General features: G+C 41.3%; 2 protein-coding genes across 4 annotated transcripts in view; one reads left to right on the top strand and one right to left on the bottom strand.

Moving 5' to 3' along the window:
• LOC139448485 (kidney mitochondrial carrier protein 1-like) overlaps positions 1–24,958 on the top strand; it is a 58,547-nt gene that overhangs the window by 4,977 nt on the left and 28,612 nt on the right. The window contains exon 1 of one of the 3 annotated variants that reach the window (XM_071230032.1): positions 13,034–13,217. The exons of 1 other annotated variant lie outside the window; for it this stretch is intronic. The gene's annotated coding sequence lies outside the window, so the exon portion shown is untranslated. Of the gene's footprint in view, positions 1–13,033; positions 13,218–21,844; positions 21,914–24,958 lie in introns of those variants that run through there. One more of the 3 variants, XM_071230033.1, reaches the window with a different exon arrangement.
• Positions 6,586–7,644, bottom strand: LOC139448668 (mediator of DNA damage checkpoint protein 1-like). The gene has a single exon (XM_071230222.1). The coding sequence runs from the start codon at positions 7,642–7,644 to the stop codon at positions 6,586–6,588; it is 1,059 nt and encodes a 352-aa protein (XP_071086323.1).

Raw genomic sequence — 24,958 nt, 5'->3', positions numbered from 1 at the left:
GATGCTAAACCAGGCTGTGGAATGAAAGTAAGGATGAGAATTTATGGATGAACAACTTCTTTATTACAATTAAGAGCGACGTTTCGGTGTAGGTTCTAACACCGTTATCAATGTTGTGGAATGAAAGTAGAAGTTGGTGAGATCTTGTTGGATTAAACTGTTTTTGTCGTGTATGAATGTTTTGCTCATTTGGCTCAAGGAGCAATTTGGACTTATGGTATTGAGATGTGATGTTGACATTTCGAAAAATGTTCACACTTTTTAGGTACCTTTTCCCTGGATCTGCCTGGTGGGTTGAAAACACATGATGATGTTGTCCTCACCGTTGTAGGATTCTATGTTTTTTCACACATCAAAGTATTATTATAAAACTTTGCACAATATTTTTTGTATCAAGAAAAAACAAACATTGACAGCATGGACAGTTATGAATTTTCTATTTTGAATGAAAATTTAAGTTTTTTCTTTTTTTGTTACAAAAAAACAATTACAATTGGAGGTTACTTTACTGCAATTGTAATGGGCCCTGGAGTTTCTTAGAGTAAAATGAAAAGATAATTTTGAAATTATGAAATACGAAATGTTTATCTTTTAGCTTTTTACACACTGGAATTAGCATGATTAGGGATCTGTGTTTTCTATGTAGACATCATATTTAAAATATAGTCTCATCCATCCAGATCAGAAAATATGACATTCTGTTAACTCATTTGGGCCTTTGGTCTTGTGAGCTTGCAATTGCATGAATAAAAAATCTTTTCTGTTTCTGATTAAGACTGAAAATTGCTTTGATCCTTTCTGGAATTGAAGCTGGATGTTGAAGCATGAATACAGTCTTATCACACATAAAGAATACATGCTGTCAAGACTGCATGGCATTTATTTCCATTGGTTTCCTCGGAAGAGCAAGTGAAATATAACAGCTGAGACGAGACTGTAACTGTCAGACTGATTCCTGGATGAATTATACATCTCCTGATCAAAGAAACTGACAAAGTCCTGGTTGTTCTTGTGGAGCGTGTTGATGGCTATCCTCAGACCAATTTTGTTGGTGGTTTGCGAGGCATTTAAGTTGTTAGTGCTACCCTATTGCTCCTAATTCTCTAGGACAGGGGAGGTGGCTAGCCTTGTGGAAAGTGCTCGTTTGTTATGTCGGTGGCTGAGGTTTGATTCCCCACTCTGTCTCGGAGTATATACTTACTCCTTCATCAGGTGAGGGGGCACAGGTGGCGCAGTCGTCTAAGGCGCCGCGATTTGCTGTGCAGAGTTGCGTCCCTTGGGCACACCAGAAACCTATGATTGGTTCGAATCCCGGTTCGCCCCGATTATGTTTCTAGGTTTGTCAGCACCATACCAGTGCTCGTGTGTTTCACCGAAGTGATAAATGTCTGACACGCCGCGATATAACTGGAATACTGTTAAAAGCGGCGTTAAACCCAACTCACTCACTCACTCACTTCATCAGGTGAATGTCCTTCACCTAATGAAGGAGTAAGCATAAACTCCGAAGCATTTTCTTCCTCATAATAAAAAAGTTGACATCCATAAATTCTCTTCCTTATGTGGATCACTTCTAAATGCCTTTCAAAGACTTGATCCAGTAGATTGCTAAATCACTGTTTCAGTCTGTGACTAGCCACTAGTCTTCAGCTGTTAGAGCGTTACCCATCTGGCCTAACACTCCTGGATTCAGCTGACCATATTGTGAAGTCCTTTCTTGCTGACTGAGATAGGGAAGAAAAACCGAATTTAACAAGAACTAGCCTTGTCTAATAACCATGGTTACCTATCTAAAACTATACAGTTACTCTTCGACTTATTGACATTGTTGTCTCCTGCTTGAAAATACTTCTGAAGTGATAGGATAGCACTTTCCCCCTAATTGCCCCCAATTCATTGCGCAGTTATGCCCCTTATGAATACCAGGATCCTATGATTGCTTTTTGAATCTCTGATTCTCTGATCCTTACTTAAATTAGGAATTTAACTTGCGCTTTCCGACATGTGCATTTCTCGCACGGTTTGGCAGCACAGGCTCATGGTTGTCACCAAAGTGTTATTATAACATTCAACATGCATCACTTCAGGCATTTCCCTAACGTAAGCTGACACTTGGATTTAAATCATCGTTAAAGCAGTGTTAAACTAGTGTATAAAATACCCACCTGCCCGCAGACTAAGACCGCCTGTTTTGCTGACAAAAAGTTGCACGCCTAATGGTCGGAGTTTAAGTTACTAAGTTGACAATCCACCAGTTTATTGTTATTTTCTGAGAACTAAAACTAAACAGTATTATTTTTATGTTTACCCTTTTGTTTGTTAGTCTAGAAAATTCTGGACTGGCAACATTTTATCTGGTCTTGTAACTTTGCACTGTTGCCAGTCCAGTTGTCGGACTGAAATTTGGGGGAATTTTATTCACTGGTTAAACCTGACTCACTCACTAACTTTAAGTTTGTTTCAGGTGCACATATAACAGTGGGACAATAAAAAGGGCAATTACGGCATTGGCTGTAAGCGTTGGTCACTCTTGACCTTTGAAAGTCGTTTGTGTTCCCGAATTATCCCTGTCTGTTGATTTGAAGGAGCCTTCCTTGCAGGTGACTAGTTTAGCAGAAGCCAAATCAATACCCCCTTTAGTTTCGTGTAGGTAAACATTTTATGCTGAGAAAATCGGGGTCATTATTGGATTTGCCTGTAGAACTCGATCATCTTCAGATGTAATTATTTATCAATATCTTGATTATAGTGATTGTGGAGAAATATCAGTAGTCATGGCAACATGTTTAATGTCATAAACAGGGTAGATGCCATGGAATCAGAGCACATAGATGAGTTATCGATGGAACTAGGGCTGGGACGAGTCCAAATTTACTACCCGGGTACCCAACCCCCTATTATCCGACCCTACCTGGGTACCCACTGTTGGTCTCAAGAGTTTGGAACAAAATATCTGATTGAGAATTGTTTTGTCACAGCCCTGACAAAACTATTTCATGTATTTAGTTACATTTATCAAACCATCAGATCATGCGTATACTGAAGTTGATGAAAACGTTATCTTTACTCAAACAAATACAAGTCAAAAGGAATGTGTGCATTGTCAGAAAGAAATGTGAACATTGTAGTGTATGCATGTCATTGATCCAAATTGCTTGGATCGATGCTCCTGATATCAATCAGTGGATTGTCTGGTCCAGACTCAATTATTTACAGACTGCTGTCATATAGCTGGAATATTGCTGAGTGCAGCGTAAAAAACCAACCAACCAACCAACCAACCTACCAACCAACACACATTACTACCAGCAGATTGCAGTGTTATAACACACTGTATCTTGTCAGACAGTGGTTTGTAACATATGCATTATTCAGTGAGATGCGTATCTCCATAGGTTAAGTAGGGTGTTAATGACAAATTGTCAGGATGCCTATCTCAAAATAGTGCACGACACAGATCACGAAAACTTGCAATTAGCTATGGTCAAAAAAGGAGTCATTGTCAAAGAGAAATACTCAAGAACTGTTAAAACTAGTCTAATTAGGTTGGTATGAACAATGGCTGAGAACTTGTATTCTGACCTTGAGAATTAACATGATTCAAAAGCGATATTTCCTTGTAGACTAGGGGCTGTTGGGTAGCCTAGTGGTTAAAGCATTCGCTCGTCACACCAAAGACCCGGGTTTCGATTCCCGACATGGGTACAATGTGTGAAGCCCATTTCTGGTGTCCCCCCCCCCCCCGCCGCCATGATATTGCTGGAATATTGCTAAAAGGGCATTAAGCCATACTCACTCACTCACTCACTCACTCACTCACTCACTCACTCACTCACTCACTCACTCACTCACTCACTCACTCACTCACTCAGCACCCACCCACCCAGAGATCTAGTTGGATGTTATCATGTCTAATGACTCTTGATTAGATGTGATATGACTGAGATATTTCGACTGAGCCTGTTTTAATTCATCTTCCTAAGGCAAGGGAGTTAACTGTTTTTAAAAGTCCAGTTTCCACCCTTGCCGAACTAGGCTGGTTGGAGGGGAGTGGGATAGCTGAGAGGGTATGTTGTTTGCTTGTCAAGCCACAGTCCTGAGTTCATTTCCCTTCCAGTGCTGCATTTTTAGTAAGTGATGTCAAACAAATCAGATGACACTGTTCCGATTCAGGAAGCAGTGCATTAGCTGAAGGGTTTAGGTGTTCATTCATGTGCCAAAGATCTGGGATTAATTCCCCACATGAGATTTAGCTATGAAGGCTATCCTTGTGTCTCCTGCTGTCTTTGGGTGGAATAATGCTTAAAGAGACATTCCGATCAAATCATGCAGTTTGGCGTGATGTATGAGGGATGTTAACTTTGACGTAACATCCAATTTGCTTCCTCCTCCTTACTGAACAAGCAGTAATGATCTTGGATCTCAACACAGACAGCGTAGGTCACCAGGAAGACGCAGACTGAGGGTGTTGTTTGTCATCGAAGACACAGGGCTCGTTTTGGGTACGACGGGCTAAAAAGACTGAGATGGTGCAAACAGAGCTTCTAATGATGTTTGTTTTGAAGTTGTCCAATCTATTTCCAAGCCAATAGCTGCCAGATGAGTGAAATTGATACATCATATGAAAGTTTGGTGTTTGCACATCGGCAAAACTTGTTGGAAATAAGCCAAGAAGTAAATGAATTTGGCGGAAGATTCTATCAGGGTTAAGCCAAGGGCGATGATATCTGTCCCTGTTGTAGCTGCCTGGACTCATTTCTCAATGGCATCAATGGATCAGTTATGATTACAATCGGACAATTTGACATTTTCCATATATTTACGTAGAATGGCGTTGGGTCCGCAATGGCTGTGAACAGAATACTGACCTGTTTTGATTTTTGAATCAATGGAGGCATTCTTTTTTGTTTGAGGAAATTGGTTATTGATTTTAGATATATTTTTTAGTCAGAAGTATTAAGTAAAGTCAAAATGTTGAGAATGAATGGTTGCTGATTTATTGATTGAATGTTTTTGAAATAGTTTTGTGTTACCCTGTGAATGTTTCAGGAATGAAACCCTCATGGCGATTCTGGGGTAGAAAAGTGCCACGCATCCCATGCTTGTCCTATGAGCCGGCTAAAGTGGATTGTGTGGTCAGGCCATGTGACTTGGCTGATTGCGTGTCATTGTGCCCAGATAGCATTGATTGTTCATGTTCATGTCACTGGTCTGTCTGATTCAGACTCAAAATTACTAGTAAAAGGAAAGACCCTTGTATCAACAGCCTTGTCCTGCAGTGTTTCCAGACCTGGCTGGGTTGGTGTGTGATCCTACCCAGATGGTTGATGCTAGCCCTTGGCTGCTGTGAGATAAGTCGTATTGTATTTCAAGGTGGTCTTGTTGTATATGGATGTGGTCCTATGGTATAATGAGTTTATCCTGTGGTATAATGAGTTTATCCCATTGTATATAAAAATGGTCCTGAGGTAAATATAGACGTCGGTCTTTTTGTGTATTGAGGTTGTCCTGTAATATTTAGAGGTGGTTATAGGGGTGGTCCTGTAATATCTAGAGGTGGTTCTGTGGTATATGGAGGTTGTCCTGTAATATTTAGAGGTGGTTATAGGGGTGGTCCTGTGATATATAGAGGTGGTTCTGTGGTATATGGAGGTTGTCCTGTAATATTTAGAGGTGGTTATAGGGGTGGTCCTGTGATATATAGAGGTGGCCCTGTTGTATATGTAGAGGTCCTGTGATATACTGATATAGAGGTGGTATGTAGAGGTGGTCCTGTGGTATATAAAGGTGGTCCTGTGGTATATGTAGAGGTCCTGTGCTACAGAGGTGGTATAAAGGAGGTGGTCCTGTGATATATAGAGGTCTTGTGGAATATAGAGGTGGTCCATACACAATATCAACCACAGACTTGATTATTTACAAGACTCTGTCATACAGTTGGAATAGTGCTGAGTGAGCAGCTAAACAACAAGTACACACTCTATTGTATATTGAAGTGGGCAGTATTGTATATTAAAGTGGGCAGTATTGTATATTGAAGTGGGCAGTGTTGTATATTGAAGTGGGCAGTATTGTATATCGAGGTAGCTGTTGTAAAGTGGTTGGTATGTGTGTATCCTGACATCCTAACAGTGGGGGTGGGGGTGTGTAAGAATAAGGAAGTGTAGACCTCCTGTAAAACAGGTGTGACTCGTAGTTGTTACAACACAGACCCAGGCACGCTCTCAAGTGTGGACCCACCGTGGGTTTATATACACATCATCACAACTAATTGCAACCATATTTCAGAGAGGAACAAGAACAGGTTTAAGATACGCTAGCCCCCGAAAGCTTGCCATATGTTTAAAGTATACTAACCCTATCTTCTGCGCAATCATTTCTTGCTTTGATGTGTTGAAAATGTTGGGGCTATAGACTTATGAGGTAAACTGCGTCCCCAGCATAGCCCTGATACTGCCCTCATTGGTCTCCACTGACCCACGGCGTTGTTGATTCTGGGGGAGAATACTGTCCGGTGCCGCCTTGGAAATTTGTTTTTTCAGAAACTAGTGTAAACATTACCTCACTAGCTGTCAGAGTTTGTAGCTAGTTTTGCTTGAACAAGACAAACTTGTGAACTATGCTTACAGTTTCTGTCATTGGTGTGATTGGTTGCTCCTTGTATGATTGGTAGGTCATGGTGTGATTGGTTGCTCCTGTTGTGATTGGTAGCTCCTGGTGTGATTGGTTGCTCCTGGTGTGATTGGTTGCTCCTGGTGTGATTGGTTGGTCCTGGTGTGATTGGTTGGTCCTGGTGTGATTGGTTGCTCCTGGTGTGATTGGTTGCTCCTTGTATGACTGGTAGCTCCTGGTGTGATTGGTTGCTCCTGGTGTGATTGGTGGTTGCTCCTGGTGTGATTGGTTGCTCCTGGTATGACTGGTAGCTCCTGGTGTGATTGGTTGGTCCTGGTGTGATTGGTTGCTCCTGGTATGACTGGTAGCTCCTGGTGTGATTGGTTGGTCCTGGTGTGATTGGTTGCTCCTGGTGTTTGATCTGTAGCTCCTGGTGTGATTGGTTGGTCCTGGTGTGATTGGTTGCTCCTGGTGTGATTGGTTGCTCCTGGTGTGATTGGTTGCTCCTGGTGTTTGATCTGTAGCTCCTGGTGTGATTGGTTGCTCCTGGTGTGATTGGTTGCTCCTGGTGTTTGATCTGTAGCTCCTGGTGTGATTGGTAGCTCCTGGTGTGATTGGTTGCTCCTGGTGTGATTGGTTGCTCCTGGTGTGATTGGTTGGTCCTGGTGTGATTGGTTGGTCATGGTGTGATTGGTTGCTCCTGTTGTGATTGGTTGCTCCTGGTGTGATTGGTTGCTCCTGGTGTTTGATCTGTAGCTCTTGGTGTGATTGGTAGCTCCTGGTGTGATTGGTTGGTCCTGGTGTGATTGGTTGGTCCTGGTGTGATTGGTTGCTCCTGGTGTGATTGGTTGGTCCTGGTGTGATTGGTTGCTCCTGGTGTGATTGGTTGCTCCTGGTGTGATTGGTAGCTCCTGGTGTGATTGGTAGCTCCTGGTGTGATTGGTTGGTCCTGGTGTGATTGGTTGGTCCTGGTGTGATTGGTTGCTCCTGGTGTAATTGGTTTCTCATGGTGTCATTGGTTGCTCCTGACATGATTGGTAGCTCTGCTTTCAGTCACTGGTTTGTCTGGTCCAGACTCTTATTGATAGGCAGCTGTGATAGAGCTGGAATCAGTTATTCACTCAATCAGTTATGTTGCAACATTAGCAAAATATCTCTTCAGAAAAACTGGTGGAATGAAATGTTGATGGCATTTTCAAAAAAGATCCACTATTCCTAAGTAGCAGATGTTATGTAGTTTGCGCATTAGCTCGTCTTACGAACATCTTGGTTTAATTTCCCACATGGGTACAATGTGTGAAGCCCAGTGGTGTCCTATAGTGTGTCTGTGATATTGCTTAAACGGTGTAAGGCAATACATTGTCACTCGTGCAATGTCGACCATGTTGTAACATGTTTCTGTGCTCGACTATAGCAGGTTACAACACAGCTGTAGTGGATGTTTGTAATTACCTACTCGATACTTCAGAAATACATTCTATAACTGGTGTTCATTTCAGAGCTGGCATTGTTTCAAGGATGTCATTCATATTCCATGAAGGTCTTTACCGATGTAAACGCCACTATTCAATGTTGACTTAGCTAATGTAATGAGTTAATTAAGCATTTAGTTACCATGGTTACTGTTATGTTTTAAAGTGTGTTTCAGAATAGCAATGTATGCGATAGATTATATGAGAATGTCAAAGGAGATTTGATTTAAGGCGTCAGGTTCTTTTGTTAATTGTTTTGTTACAAGTCGAAGGCAAGATAGTCCCATGTAAATAAAACTGTAATTGGTGTCTTGTGACTCCGGCTCTTTACTGACTAATTCCCCACAAAATCCAGCACGCTATTTGGAACGTTTTTGAACATCACACAATTAACCATGATACTGGGATCCGAGTTCTTGAGGGTCTTGTGGATGGTTTTGGAGACTAGCTGGGGAGGGTAGCTGTTTAGGTAAGTGAGGGATTTCAGTTCACTGCTGAGGGCATCAGGGTGGCAAATGGATTTGTCATATCGGCTAATTACTCCCTGATTTGTTTGATAGACATTACTTAGTAGTTGACGGGGGTGGTCGGGTAGCCTAGTGGTTAAAGCGTTCGCTTGCCACGCCGAAGACCCGGGTTCGATTCCAGACATGGGTACAATGTATGAAGCCCATTTCTGGTGTCCCCCGCCGTGATATTGCTGGAATATTGCTAAAAGTGGCGTAAAACCATACTCACTCACTAACTCACTAGTAGTTGACGGATGACAAAAGTAGACACAATTTATGGATAACAACTTCTTTAATTACTGTGAAGGCGATGTTTCGGTATAGATCCTTATACCATTGTCAAGCAACAGTATAAGGATCTATACCAAAACGTCTCTTTAACATTAATGATAGAAGTTGTTATCCATAAACTGTGTCTACTTTGACTCTCGTTTGACCGTTGCCAGTTGCCAATCAGTTATAGTTTATGTCCTGGCATCACCTATCAGAGCCAATTGACTGTCCAGTGTTGGCTCCCATTTGTCCATTGCTGATCACCTATCACCGCAATTAGCTGATGGCTTCCCTCGTTAACTTTACACCTTTGTTATCTTATTACTTTTGTTGTTCTTAGAGGTACATATATATGTTCTCTGCTTCATTGCATTAATTCCCCCAATGCTTACTGTAAAAGATAATGTTTGTCGTAAGAGGCAGCCAACGGGATGGCTGACTTGGTTGATGCATGTCATCGTAACCCAACTGCATGGATTGATGCTCATGATGTCAATCACTGGATTGTCTGGTCCAGGCTCGATTATTTACAGACTGCCGTCATATAGATGGAATATTTTATTTTTAGAGTCAAGATATTGTGTAATGTAATATTTCAGAGACTAGATGTTAGTCTAGGTCAGGTGTATTAGTGAGGCTTGCTCACTTTTTGTCTTGTTGTGCGCAGTGCCAGAATACTTAAATATTGATGTGACTTGCCAAGCTTAGTTGACTGGAAAGTAGTCTCACAGTGTACTATCAAGAGACGACTTGTAAAATATACACAGATTTATTTACATGAACATCATATATATAAGTAGCTAACTAATATAATACAACAATCGTGAGCATACATAGACTTCCCAGGGACCGAGCATTACCTAAGAAGGCGAGAGCAAGTCTGTAGACACTAACTAACTAACTTGGAGATTTAACGTGCGCTTTCCGTGTGCAATAAATAATACTATAGTGTATGTCGGGCACAGGGTTGCACTTATACTATTGGGGGAAAAAAGTGTAAAGAATAAATAAAGAAGTGCAACCCCCAAAAATGTAAAAGTTTACAGTCTCAATCTAAAAAGGTTTAAAGTGGTGGGGTTTGGCTGGGTGGGAGTTGGGGATAAAATAGAATGCAATCATATGGAAAGATTGGGCTTGGGCGGGAGGGGGTAGGGTCAAGCGGTTGAAGGCGGCGTCAGGTGGCGATGGCCTGCAAGGAGTCTCTTGGTCTTGTGCTGTTCCGCGGGATGGGAGACTTGAAGAGACTCTTGGCGAGAAGCTTAGCGGCGATGGCCTGCAAGGAGTCTCTTGGTCTTGTGCTGTTCCGCGGGGATGGGAGACTTGAAGAGACGAGGCGAGGAGGGCGGCGTCGGGCTGGCGAGCGGGTGGCCTGCAAGGAGTCTCTTGGTCTTGTGCTGTTCTGCGGGGATGGGAGACTTGAATAGACTCTTGGTGAGGAGGGCGGCGTCTGGCCGGCGAGCGGGTGGCCTGCAAGGAGTCTCTTGGTCTTGTGCTGTTCCGCGGGGATGGGAGACTTGAAGAGACTTTTGGCGAGGAGGGCAGCGTCGGGTTGGCGAGCGGGTGGCTAGAAGCTCAGCGGCGGTGGCCTGCAAGGAGTCTCTTGGTCCTGTGCTGTTCCGCTGGGATGGGAGACTTGAAGAGACTCTTGGCGAGGAGGGCTGCGGTGTTGGCGACAAAGTGCTTGTTTGTCTTGATTTCGCAATCTAGGAGGAAGTCAGATAATTCTGAGAAGTTGGTGATTTCGTACTCGTACTCCTCATCCTCTAGACATTGCACCAAGACGAGCGGTGCATCTTCTCTGGCGTACAGGTGCCCCGAGGGGGTGGAAATGTAATCGGCGGGGAGGTCAGGGTTGGCCTTGTAGTAGTTGAGTAGTAAGTCTGCTTTCTCTAGTAGAATATCACGGAAGCCCTGTTCCCGTGGGGGGTCCTCAACCGGAGTGGTCTGGGTTTGTCTGTGGTCAAGATTTGGCGGCTCCGGTGTGGCTGTCTGGGCGGAGCTGTCAGTCAGTGAGGGCGGTGCTGGTGTGGCTGTCTGGGCAGAGCTGTCAGTCACAGAGGGTGGTGCCGGTGTGGCTGTCTGGGCGGAGCTGTCAGTCAGTGAGGGCGGTGCTGGTGTGGCTGTCTGGGCCGAGCTGTCAGTCACAGAGGGTGGTGCTGGTGTGGCTGTCTGGGCGGAGCTGTCAGTCAGAGAGGGTGGTGCTGGTGTGGCTGTCTGGGCGGAGCTGTCAGTCAGAGAGGGCGGTGCTGGGGTTGAAGTCTGACACTCAGCAGTGGCGGTTGTGGTTGGTCGGGAGGAAGGTTGAGGTGAGGGGATGTCTCTCCTCTTCCTGTTCTTCCTCCCATGGCCCGTACCCTCAGGCGAGCGAAAGGGCTCCTCCCCTCTGGATTCGAGGGGAGCGAGTTCCGATTCTGCTACTGGGGGCAGGGGGGTAGAGGCAAGGGTCTCCTCAATCTCCATGACGGAGACTGACGGGGACTTCTTCCTCCTTGGAGGCCTGACCTTCTGAACCGAGCGAGGTGCAGGAAGGGTAGGGGCCGGAGTAGGATTCTCCTGAGGCTTGGGCTTAGCAGTGAGGTTGCACAGAGGCCTGTTCCTCTGACCTAAGTCAAAGGAGATGGAGAGGGTGGAGGTACTCGTCTTGAAGGATGTCATGAGTGAGAAGTCCCCAACACGGTAGGCCAGCAGGGGCTCCAGGATGGAGACAAGCTCACTCGGCAGTGACTGTGAGAGGTCTCTCATAGTGGAAGTGTAAGGCAGCGAGCTTGGGAGGACACGTCTAGTCGAGTGTCCAAGCCGAAATGTGTAGACACATCTTCCGGACCAATATTTATACTAACTTATATGTGGTATACCATGGGTTTGGGTAAGTTGACCAATCACAACAAAGTTAGGTTGTGTTGACAGACCATATAAGGGATTAACATTTATGTGAATGTTTTTATAAGGTTTGGAACTATTATATTGGAACCTTGAGATGTGTATCCACAAACGCTAACTAATTGACAGGTGACATCTGTTGTTTTAGATGAGTAGGTCTAGGTAATTAGGGTGCTGTCTTGACTTGTGGAATATACAGGTAATTCAGTGGCGGAGACAATGTTATTTTAGGGTAATGTTTATTTAGTTGGATAATGGGGATTCAGGTTTGTTTACATTGATACTTAGACACCCAAATCAAGTCATAGCTTACATGGCATTTAGATTAACATTATTTCAATAGAGATATTTATTGAATGTTTTGGTTTAAGTGACAGAGTATTTATGGTTTGATATTTAGGTGATTTAGAACATTGCAATGATACTATATTTTGATATTTTATGTATTAAACTAAAGTATATTTTATGAATAACTACCATTAAAGGTTTTCAAATATTTTTTTTTTTTATATAGCATCATTACAAAACTTATGTACATATTTAAATCCCCTGATAGTACACACATTGTGTCATAAGGGCAGGCACTACATATTCTCATTATGTTCAGAGGGCAGAACGCTTCTTTCGTGTTTTTATGTGTCTGTATGCCATAAAAAAACCAGCTGATTTTGAAAGCATTTGAAATTTGTGTGACTTAAATAGTAGGCAAGAAGCATCAATGAGCTGTAAAAATACAACTTGTTTTTATGCCCAGTTTAATTATTGATTGAATAGGAGAAAAAGATATTTTTCTGTAAAAATGAATTGATGTGAAATGCTACAAAAAATGTGAAAAATTTGCTTGTTTGTTTGTTTTTCTTCTATAAACAACATGATGTGGTTTATAAATATTTTTCCAAATTGACATCAAATTTATGGTGTTTGAGGTCAAACAGTCCTCTTCTGTCATACACAGCAATAACTTCAATGGAATATTTTTCATGAGAAACTTGTATCCATATACACTATATTGGTGAACGGGTCAGATGTAATGTTTCATTATAACACTTTTAATAGCACCAATATCCACCTTATAATGAGGTACTCTGAGAGACATCCATAACTTTTGTCACATTTACCCAGCATGCTGTTCTGCATGGTACGCTTGTGTTGATATTAATCGGCTGAATCCATCTCTACGAAGAACCGCGTTATAACGAGGTTAAGTGTTATGCTGTATTCCAGACACCTAGCTTTGACAGGCGGCTTTACAATCAATAGCACACATTAATACCTTGGTGGCTAGCGAGGAGAGGCATTCTCCAGTCAAGCTCTAGCAAAACTCCTTGCAGCTTCCATGGTTGAAGCAACAGCGTGACTCATAGTGATAGATTGCAGCAAGAGCTGAGGAGCTCTCGGTGCTAACCAAACCAGTTGACCATTCCCTGCAACGAGTTCCTCAGCATCAATTGTGGCTTCATCCGGAACACAGGTAAAAAATGGATGCGATTCTACAGATTATGGGGAGTCAGCACGTGCTTTTTTGGTGTTGATGGTTATTGGGTGGATTTGTGATAGTTATTGATGTTGTGAAGTTCTGTTATGATTCTGGTGCTGTGTTGATGGGTCTCGGGTCTCGGGTCTCGGATTAGGCTTGTCACTGATTTGCACGTTTTAGTGGTCTAAAAAAAGTCATGTAAACATGCCGAAATTATAAAGTTGATAATCAAATTAGTTGATACAGAACAGGAAATTGGAATTAGTTGGGTAAATATTTCAGAGTTTCCTTCAAGAGATTACTGTTTGTCAGCGGAAGTTCCTTAATAGGTCATCAGCTGATTGATTGGATCGGTAGGGAAGTTGTTTTTTTTTGTAACATTCAGGAAATTGTTTTTGAGTTGTGTGAAAAACAATTCAAGATGATTATACAGATTTTACCCGTAACTTTTTTAACAGGTTGATAAATGTCCTCCCTCGATAAGGAAGTTTATAAATCTGGGCGTGAGACGAGTGATATACAAAGGGACTGTTTATACAAATTTCCGTACTCAGTCGTGATAAAATTAGTTTTGACACTCATGATAAAAAGAATTTGATATGTGTAGTTAATGCTTGAACTTCACATGACCAGTATATGGAGATATATATCATATCATCATCAAGTGTGTCAGGATATGTATCATATCTTGACCAGTATATGGAGATATATATCATATCATCATCAAGTGTGTCAGGATATGTATCATATCTTGACCAGTATATGGAGATATATATCATATCATCAAGTGAGTCAGGATATGTATCATATCTTGACCAGTATATGGAGATATATATCATATCATCATCAAGTGTGTCAGGATATGTATCATATCTTGACCAGTATATGGAGATATATATCATATCATGATCACTGTATCAGGATACATATCATATCTTGCCCACTATATCGAGATATATATCATATCATCAAGTGTGTCAGGATATGTATCATATCTTGACCAGTATATGGAGATATATATCATATCATGATCACTGTATCAGGATACATATCATATCTTGCCCACTATATCGAGATATATATCATATCATCAAGTGTGTCAGGATATGTATCATATCTTGACCAGTATATGGAGATATATATCATATCATGATCACTATATCAGGATACATATCATATCTTGCCCACTATATCGAGATATATATCATATCATCAAGTGTGTCAGGATATGTATCATATCTTGACCAGTATATGGAGATATATATCATATCATGATCACTGTATCAGGATACGTATCGTATCTTGACCAGTATATGGAGATATGTTTTTTATCGTGGCAAGTGTATCGGGATACGTATCGTATCTTGACCAGTATATGGAGATATATATATCATATCATGATCACTGTATCAGGATATATATCATATCTTGACCAGTATATGGAGATATATATCATATCATGATCACTGTATCAGGATACATATCATATCTTGCCCACTATATCGAGATATATATCATATCATCAAGTGTGTCAGGATATGTATCATATCTTGACCAGTATATGGTGATATATATCATATCATGATCACTGTATCAGGATACATATCATATCTTGCCCACTATATCGAGATATATATCATATCATCAAGTGTGTCAGGATATGTATCATATCTTGACCAGTATATGGAGATATATATCATATCATGATCACTGTATCAGGATACATATCATATCTTGCCCACTATATCGAGATATATATCATATCATCAAGTGTGTCAGGATATGTATCATATCTTGACCAGTATATGGAGATATATATCATATCATGATCACTGTATCAGGATACATATCATATCTTGCCCACTATATCGAGATATATATCATATCATCAAGTGTGTCAGGATATGTATCATATCTTGACCAGTATATGGAGATATATATCATATCATGATCACTGTATCAGGATACGTATCGTATCTTGACCAGTATATGGAGATATGTTTTTTATCGTGGCAAGTGTATCGGGATACGTATCGTATCTTGACCAGTATATGGAAATATATATATCATATCATGATCACTGTATCAGGATATATATCATATCTTGACCAGTATTTGGAGATATATATCATATCATGATCACTGTATCAGGATACGTATCGTATCTTGACCAGTATATGAAGATATGTTTTTTATCGTGGCAAGTGTATCGGGATATGTATCGTATCTTGACCAGTATATGGAGATATGTATTTTAACGCGGCAATTGTATCGGGATACGTATTGTATCTGGACAAGTATGTCCACATATGTTTTGTATCGGAAACAGTATTTTTGTCTTTTTTTGGAATATTTTGGGGACGAACTGGTTGGATTCAAATGTCAAATGGCAACTGTCATGTATATTGTGAAATGTGCATTTTGTATATATGTGTAGGATTCTCCATAGCAGGTCTGTCAATCTGTGACAGAATATCTAAATATGCTTCCTATATTCACACCTGATATGAACGGAATAGCCCAGGTGAAACAGATGCTACTGAAATTTCTACATTAATGTGCAAACAATGTGATTTATGATTCGGAAGGAAATTAAAATGCAAATATTTTCATTGGCATAAATAGCTAATTAATATTGATAGAGGTTTACCAAAAACAGAATATTATTTTTTGTACTGAACAAAACAAATTTGGGATCATATGAATATTTTGGAGGATATTCTTTATGAAATTATGTGCTCGGTCTTCATTACAAAAACTTGTCCCTCCAAATATTCAGGATCCAAAACTTTGTTAAGTAAATATGCGTACAGATTCTGAAGAGAATGGATTCAAACAATTTACGTTAGTCCTGAGTGACGCTCAAGATTATAGTTGTTTAAATCATTCAGTGTAACAAACTTATAAATTGCATGCTACATATAACTGATATTTCTATACTGGTAAAAATAACACACATAGTTCAGTGTGTCAGTGGATAATTTCCTTCATACTAATCGATGTCTGTAATAGGCTTGTTTCAGCCCGTACGATTATTTTCCATTGCTGCATCAGTAAAATTGTTGGAAATCAAGTGAAATATGCAATATGTGGTTGACCTGGGACCCCGTGTTCATTCCTGGGACCCCAAATATTATTACCCAGAGTCCTGGTTTTGACAATAGAGGATAAACCCTAGATCATGTAGATAGGGAGGTACACAAGCAAATACAACAAGGTCCCTCTGATGATGTTGCTGTGCCAGATTAGCGTTGGCGGATTCACAATATGGCTGGCATGTGTGATGCATGTGTGATTCATGTGTGTTGCATGTTTGATGTATGTCACAGCTGTACTTGGTGGTGGGGTTGCCCTGCTCCTCATCTCTTCCCACCAACCCCATCCCCCTTCTCCTATCTCCTAACCTTCATCCCTTTCCCTACCACCATCACCTCCATCATCTCTTCTCTCCTCCTCCTCCTTCCCCCCCCCCCCCCGAGGCCCCCATCTTTACCCTTTACCCCTCTCCCCATCTCCCCACCGTCCTCTCTTACCCCTCTTCACCTCACCTTCTCCAATCTTCTCACCCTCATCCCTCCCTCGTCCCTCCTCTCCCACCCACTTCTTTATCCTTCTCTCCATTTCCTCACCCTCTCCTATTTTCTAACCCTTATTCCTCCCTCTCCTCCCCCACTTCTTTACCCCCCCCTTCACTGTCCACACCCACATCCCTCACACACTGCCATCACCACCCCACCTCCCCACCACCCCACCTCCCCACCTCCCCACCTCCAGCCGTCTTAGTAAGGTTGCTTATCATGCTAAAGATATCAAATAATATCTCAGCCTCCTTATATCATTAAGGTGTTCCTCATCCTCCTCATCGCCATCATCATCATCCTGAAGGTCTGTGACAGGGTGGTGGGGTGGACTATTAAAGCATCAAACGCTGAAGACCTGGGTTTGGTCCCCACATGGGTACAATATGTGAAGCTCATTTCTTGTGGTGTCCATGGTACGGCAGAAATAGTGTTAAAAGTGCAGTAAAACGCTACTCACTCACTCACTTAACAAAAGGCCTGGAAATGAGGTGTCTCTATTGGGGATATGTGTTCTCTCGATGTTTGTTTTAGCTCTAGGATACAGCTTGTTTTAGCTCTAGGATACAGCTTGTTTTAGCTCTAGGATACTGCTTGTATTTGCTCTAGGATACAGCTTGTTTTAGCTCTAGGATACTGCTTGTTTTAGCTCTAGGATAAAGCTTGTTTTAGCTCTAGTATACAGCTTGTTTTAGCTCTAGGATACTGCTTGTATTTGCTCTAGGATACAGCTTGTTTTAGCTCTAGGATACTGCTTGTTTTAGCTCTAGGATACTGCTTGTTTTAGCTCTTGGATACAGCTTGTTTTAGCTGTAGGATACTGCTTGTTTTAGCTCTAGGATACAGCTCGTTATGGTATCAAACAGATGCTCAACCAACGCACAGCTTGTCATTGATGGAGAGTCTTGGTTATTATTAATAAATATAAGTAGTTTTTATGTAAGATATTATATCTCAGTGTATAAAACATGCAAGTAGGTTATCAATATTGTCATGTTTTATTTTAGGAAAAACTTGTTCACGGCATTCCTTTGACACAAGTGTAAATGTTGTCTAGAAATAAACTAACCAAACAACATCATTCTGAGCGCTTTTGTCTAGAAATAGACAGATTGTGTGACCAGCTTAGAACTCTACTCCAGTGTGTGGGCACAAGGCCATGCTGCCATCTGCAGGTACTTAGTTGTAATGCCAGACGTTGATAATGCACCACATGTGTGCTAAGTAAGGCAACAATGCTGCAGGCTGGACAACTTTCTCCGCTTTCCATTCACCATCCACATGTATACAGTCTGTCACCTTGTTTATTGGCATCGGGTAGCCTAGTGGGCAAAGTGTTTGCTTGTCTTACCTAAGACCTGTTTCATTCCCACACTGTCACTTGGTTGATTACATGGTGTGGATCAATGCTCGTATTATCAATCACTGAATTGTCTCGTACAGACTAATTTATTTCATATACCGGAATAATTGCTACGTGAGATGTCGACCAACAAATCCACCAACCAATCAAAAAGGAGGCGTGCACCCCAATCGGATAAGACTGAACATTAGTCACATGCTGTCCCTGATTATCCTCATTGATCCATTAGCACCTTAGTGACGGTCAGGTAGCCTAATGGTTAAAGCGTTTGCTCGTTAGCCGAAGACCCGGTTCGATTCCCGACATGGGTACAATGTGTGAAGCCCATTTCTGTTGTCCCCCGCCGTGATATTGCTGGAATATTGCTAAAAGCGGCGTAAAACCATTCTCACTCACTCACTCATGAGCACCTTATGTCAGAGTGTAGTTTTCACAAAATTGGATTAAAAAAGATGTGACAAGGTTGCATTGATGTTTCAATGCTCACAAAGCCGCAGTGCCGTGATATAGATATGCAGTTTCAATGAATTGATATGTCCGGGGAGACAGCTTGATATCACCCTAGCGATATCGCCCGAGGAGGCCAGTTTTAGATGACAAATGACTGAAATACTCTTCATATCGATGGTAAGCAGTGTTTGAAAATAATTTTAACACCCAACACGACGGTCGGGCAGGTGACCCATAAATGTTGCCTGTCATCTTCAAAGTTACCTGCCCGCATTCAGACATTATAAATATTGAAAAATCACTCAAATAAGAGACAAATCACGCCTTGATTCAGTTGCAAACAATTTCTTGGGGATGTACAAGGAGTTGTAATAAAACTGAAGATGTAGGCAGTCTTAAAATTATGTGCCGAGACAGTCAGTCATTGGGGAAAATTTCCTGCAGCCCGACAGAAAAGTTACCAGCCACGGGCAGGTGGGCAGGCAGTTTTTTGGGACACTGAAGGGAAGACCAACTCACGTGTTCCTATCCTCAGGTTGCTGCAGCTGTTATGACTCATCACACTATCAACATGATCAACCTGGTTAAGCTTAAAATTATTCACAACGCTTGTCGGTTGACATATATCGTTGTAAGGGACACACTTTTTGTAGGTGTTGTGCTCATGAATAATTCTGGTAGTAAACAAGCCCTACTTAGGATCTATTTCATGTCAGATCCCAATGAATATTCCTTATTGGTGTCTCCACTTGCTTATCAAATTGTAGATATTGGCTGCATTTCTATGCAGAGTGGCGTCCCTTTGGTGTACCAGAATCCTATGATGATGAGTTTGAATCCCAAATTCACACTGATAATGTTATAAGGTTTGTCAGCACCATACCCATGTGCGTTGGTTTCACCAGAGCTGCGTCAACTTACTCACTCACTCACTCTTTCACCCACCCACCCACCAACCCACCCACCCACTCACTCACTCACTCACTCACTCACTCAACCAATCACTCTCATTCACTCACTCACTCACTCACCCACTCAACCAATCACTCTCACTCACTCACTCACTCACTCACTCACTGCCACCTTCAGTACTCACTCACTCACTCACTCACTCACTCACCCACCCTTTGCCACTTTCAGTACTCCATGGGGGTACATTGTTACATGCCTTCTCTTGGTTTCATGCTGTTAAAGGCACAGTGTCCATGGGAGTGGAGTATCACTCACTCACTCACTCACTCACACGCTCACTCATTCGCTCACTCACTCACTCACTCACTCACTCTCGTTCGCTCATTCACTGAACTAACTCACTCATTCATTCATTCGCTTCCGCACTCACTCTTTTGCTCACTCACTCATTCATTAGCTCACTCACTCACTCATTCATTCGCTCACTCACTAACTCACTCGATGTGTACCTTTCCTTTTGCCCACACAAAGTTCCATGTGTGTCATGTGGAATGTCCTGAGGCTGATCAGCTAGGAACACAAGCAAGGACATTGTTCTCACCAGTGAACCACTTAGAGCAGCCTTTCATCCAATAAGTAGCAGTATTACATGTAGCTTTTAACAAAGTACACCCTTTTGGCCTGAATTAGCCTCATTATGACCTTATGTAGTAGCCTCATTATGACCTGATGTAGTAGCCTCGTTGTGACCTGATGTAGTAGCCTCATTGTGACCTTATGTAGTAGCCTCATTGTGACCTGATGTAGGAGCCTCATTATGACCTTATGTAGTAGCCTCGTTGTGACCTTATGTAGTAGCCTCATTCTGATGTAGTAGCCTCATTGTGACCTGATGTAGTAGCCTCATTGTGACCTGATGTAGTAGCCTCATTGTCGCCTGATGTAGTAGCCTCATTGTGACCTGATGTAGTAGCCTCATTGTGACCTGATGTAGTAGCCTCATTGTCACCTGATGTAGTAGCCTCATTGTCACCTGATGTAGCCGACCCGTGAAGATTCCGGGGTAGAATAGATCTTCAGCAACCCATGCTTGCCGTAAAAGGTGACTATGCTTATCGTAAAAGGCAAATAACAAGATCGGGTGGTCAGGCTCGCTGACTTGGTTGATACATGTCATCGATCCCTATTGCATGGATCGATGCTCATGATATTAATCACTGGATTGTCTGGTCGAGACTTGATTATTTACAGACCGCCATCATATAGCTGGAATATTGCTGAGTGCGGCGTTAAACAACAAACCAACAAACCAACCAACCAACCTGATGTAGCCTCATTGTGACCTGATGCAGCCTCATTGTGACCTGACCTGAAGCAGCCTCATTGTGACCTCATGCAGCCTCATTGTGACCTGTTGTAGCCTCATTGTGACCTGTTGTAGCCTCATTGTGACCTGATGCAGCCTCATTGTGACCTGACCTGAAGTAGCCTCATTGTGACCTGTTGTAGCCTCATTGTGACCTGATGCAGCCTCATTGTGACCTAATGCAGCCTCATTGTCACCTGACCTGCAGCAATGTCATTATGACCTGCAGGTCCTCTCGGCCTCCTGTCAGTGCAAATGTCTTCTACCGACCCATTGGTCTTTGGTCTTACAATTTACAGAATTGTGTCCCTTGGCTGCCAGGATCTGCTGACCACTTCACGCATCGAGATTTACCCTGATTATGAACCACTGACTGTGCTTTATGAAGTTTTATGCAATGATTGGAAGAAATTCGAAATCCCAGTATCATAAGTGTGTTAAAAAAAAGTCCACACAATACAAGAAAAAGTGCTGTGATAATACTGATATATCTAAATTTGATAAAAAGTTATTTTCAAAATCCATATATATTTTTCTCAAACTCCATCTGCCTGCTGCGACAAGTGGTCTCTTCACCCTGCTGGCATTGGTCCAAGATGCTGGTGGATGCTTTCAATAAGCAGTGTAGTTACCCAGAGAGGAGAAACACATTAATAGTGAAGCTTACAGAAACTTTTTCCTAAGATCCGCACACCCAACCAACAACACAGCACAGCCTATGTCCGATATCTATGGGTAGTGAACCGTGGGGGAACATATGTGTCTCCCACAGAAAACTGGTAATGAAAAATATGACATGATTCATGCCAGTCTTTCATCACGCACGTTAGGAGTCCCCCCTGGGGGCAAGGTGAACTAGTGCGGGGTCGGGGGGGGGGGAGGAGAGTACTTACTAACTGCAGTATGTGGAGCGTGACAGGGAATATTGAAAAAGCTGTCAGTCGAGGCGTTAGCCACGTGGGTTATTACGGTTGTGTATTTCTGCCCTCATTAAGCTGCAAACCAAGGGACAGAGACAAAAGTATGTATTCTGGAATATTATGCTTATCAAGTTTCAACCTATTCTTCTTAAGGTACTGTGTGGTAGGTAGCCTTGTGGTTAAAGTGATGGCTTGTTACACAAAAGACCCGGGGTGGATTTGCCACGTGCTACTGATACTTGCTGAAAGTTGATACCAATGTGTGATATTTGTATCAGAAATCTTTATAACTTGATACCAATCATATCAGAAATCTTTATAACATGATACCAATCATATCAGAAATCTTTATAACATGATACCAATCATATCAGAAATATTTATAACATGATACCAATCATATCAGAAATCTTTATAACATGATACCAATCATATCAGAATCTTTATAACATGATACCAATCATATCAGAAATCTTTGTAACATAAAGATCATATCAGAATCTTGATATCATACAAATTCTATCAGAACTGTTTTTAACATGATACCACACATGTTCGAAATCTTTATTACAGAATACAGTTCATATAAGAAACTTCATGATCAGGGATCGGGCAGCCTAGTGGTTAAAGCGTTTGCTAAACATGCCAAAGGTCTGGGTTTGATTCCCCACAGATGATAACCAGCCTTGAATACCATTCCACTCCTAATACGGCAGCGCATCAACTGTGTACATGAACAAGCATTGAATTGTTCCATCACAAAGGATCTAATATAAAATAATACTGTAATTCAATATTTGGTCAAAGGGATGATTAACCTACATCATCGTGCAGTGAATGCATGGCTAGCCTAGTGGAGTCTACTCAGGTCCCCGATAGAGTTTCCAAGGAGATGTACAGTCCAAATAAATTCAAGAGTCCCTTGTCATTGGGTATTTCATCCAAGTGAAACAGCAATTTAAGGCCCTATGGGCAATCATTTCTGCAGCCTGCTCTTTTATGTTGTGGGTAAAATGTGACTTCCATACACTGGAATTCTCAAATGGGCATCTGAGTCAGAAATAAAACGCTCCTACTTTCAATAACGATTTATCTCCGTGGAGAGCACTTGTAATTCTGAGTTTCGTGACATTTTATTATCACTTTTTCAGACATGCAAACTCCAGCTTGTTACGCCATTATATGTAATCGTAGTTTTAGATTCACTGCATGGGCTTGGGGCCGTCACCATCTGGGTCTTCGTGAAGGGGCATTCCGACCTGGTGTTTATCATGTAAATGTTCTGCATTTGTGTTGTTGCATATCGTTGCAAAAAATGGCTGCATGTTTCACGTGTTAAAAAATTGTTGCCTGCAAGATAAATTTAACAGGCATTTCTATTTAGATAAGAAACACAATCAACGTTCTAACCACATTTTCCTCACTCCTTAGCAAAGTTTCAGTTTAAACAAGGAATTCCCCTTAGACTGCTGGATTATTTTTTTTAAATTGATGAGAAGACAGTATAGATGAGCAACTTATCGGTGTTACAGTTGTAGCCAAAAAATTACAAATGTGAAAAAAGGTTCGTTCATAATACCTTGTCGTCAGCTGCAAGTCTAACTTCTATATGCCACTGAAACTTGTTTTTGAAACTTTAAATTTTCCATTAAACCCAACACACTCTCTTGCTAAAAAAGATCACTTTTCTTTCTAATAAAGAAATGGAAAAAAGATTATTGATAAATGTCGGTTTCATTCACATTTGACTATTTTCGGATTGCGTGTTTATGATTCTTTTTACATCAGTCACGCTTTTATCAAAAAAGAAACTTTTGATCTTTGCCTCCGTTAATGGATCCAATGGCTGCGTGCATCTCATCATGGCTGTCAAAAGGTTCTTAGTTTTTTTCTTGCAAGAGTTGAAAGAAATGGACCTTCAGATAGAAGAGTTCTAATCTTTGGCTGTATTTGGTAGCTTTCAGATCCTGATTAAGTACATGAAAATGGCTAGTCATTTGTCAGGAAGATCATGATTGACAAAACAGATTACAGTTTGCGTATTTGTTATTTGAGCTGGGGATTAGACTAACATTTAGTCTCTGAAATCTTATATTACACAATATCCTTCTTGACCCTAAAAATAAATAAAAATTCCCTATGCTGAGGTGGAATAGAGCTAGCTTGAGCTGGCTAGACTTGCTATTGTATGCATTTCTAGATTATTATTTTTTCATAAAATAAATATATTCCATGGTCATGGTGCAGGACTAGCTGGAGATTTGCAATGCTCATCTCACCATTAGCCATCATACAGTCCCTGAAACAAATATTCCAGTCCAGCCCATGCAAGTAATAATTAGCAAGTCTAGATTACTGCAGTATGAAAATGAAGTCTCTGGGCTCCTTTTTATTATATTTCATAACTATAATTGAATAAATGTTTTTATCCGAAAAAGTTGTGTTCGTTTTAGGGTCTAGATGTTAGTATAATCTAGCCCTGTGCAACTTGGAATGTGGTGTGCTGGGTGGTAGGGCTGTCACGATACAGGTACCTCATGAAACGTATCTCGACTTTGAGGTCAAAATACGATACGTATCTCGATACAGCAATACCGACCTTTTATGCGTAAATTTAGAAGCAAACTTTATAATTACATATCACGTTCACAAGTATATGTTCTAACCACTATCAGTAGATTATTTTGTAAAATAATAATACTTAGAAAAGGTTGATTCTGTTTATTCAAACAAGCGTCAGACACTAACAAGCATGTGTCAAGTTCAGAAAATATGATGACATTTTGATTCGAAAAGAAAAATCAATCGATAAGCGAACAAATGGATACCGATTTCAATAAAATTTCATATTGATGTAAATTTACATATTGTATCGTGAGAATTATCTACCGATGCTTTGGTACAATCGGTGAATCAGGACGTCCCTACTGGATGGCTAATTTGGGTCAGGTAAAAATTGAAGTGTTTTAGTAGGGCATTAAGTCTGCAATGACTTGCTGGCTGTAGGCAGATAAAACTGCCTTATATACCACTCTGTCTTGGCATCTATTGGGCAGCGAAGATTGGGACCTATTCAGTGTGCTTGTTGAAACAGTCCAAGGTTGAATACCAGCTTGATTATATCAGGGTATGGTGTGCGATACCAT

Source organism: Haliotis cracherodii, unplaced genomic scaffold (assembly GCF_022045235.1).
Source record: "Haliotis cracherodii isolate W230 unplaced genomic scaffold, xgHalCrac1.p SCAF_7, whole genome shotgun sequence".
Taxonomy (NCBI): Eukaryota; Metazoa; Mollusca; class Gastropoda; order Lepetellida; family Haliotidae; genus Haliotis; species Haliotis cracherodii.
The sequence above is the reverse complement of the archived record's forward strand: the minus strand, read 5'-3'. Positions and strand labels throughout refer to the sequence as shown.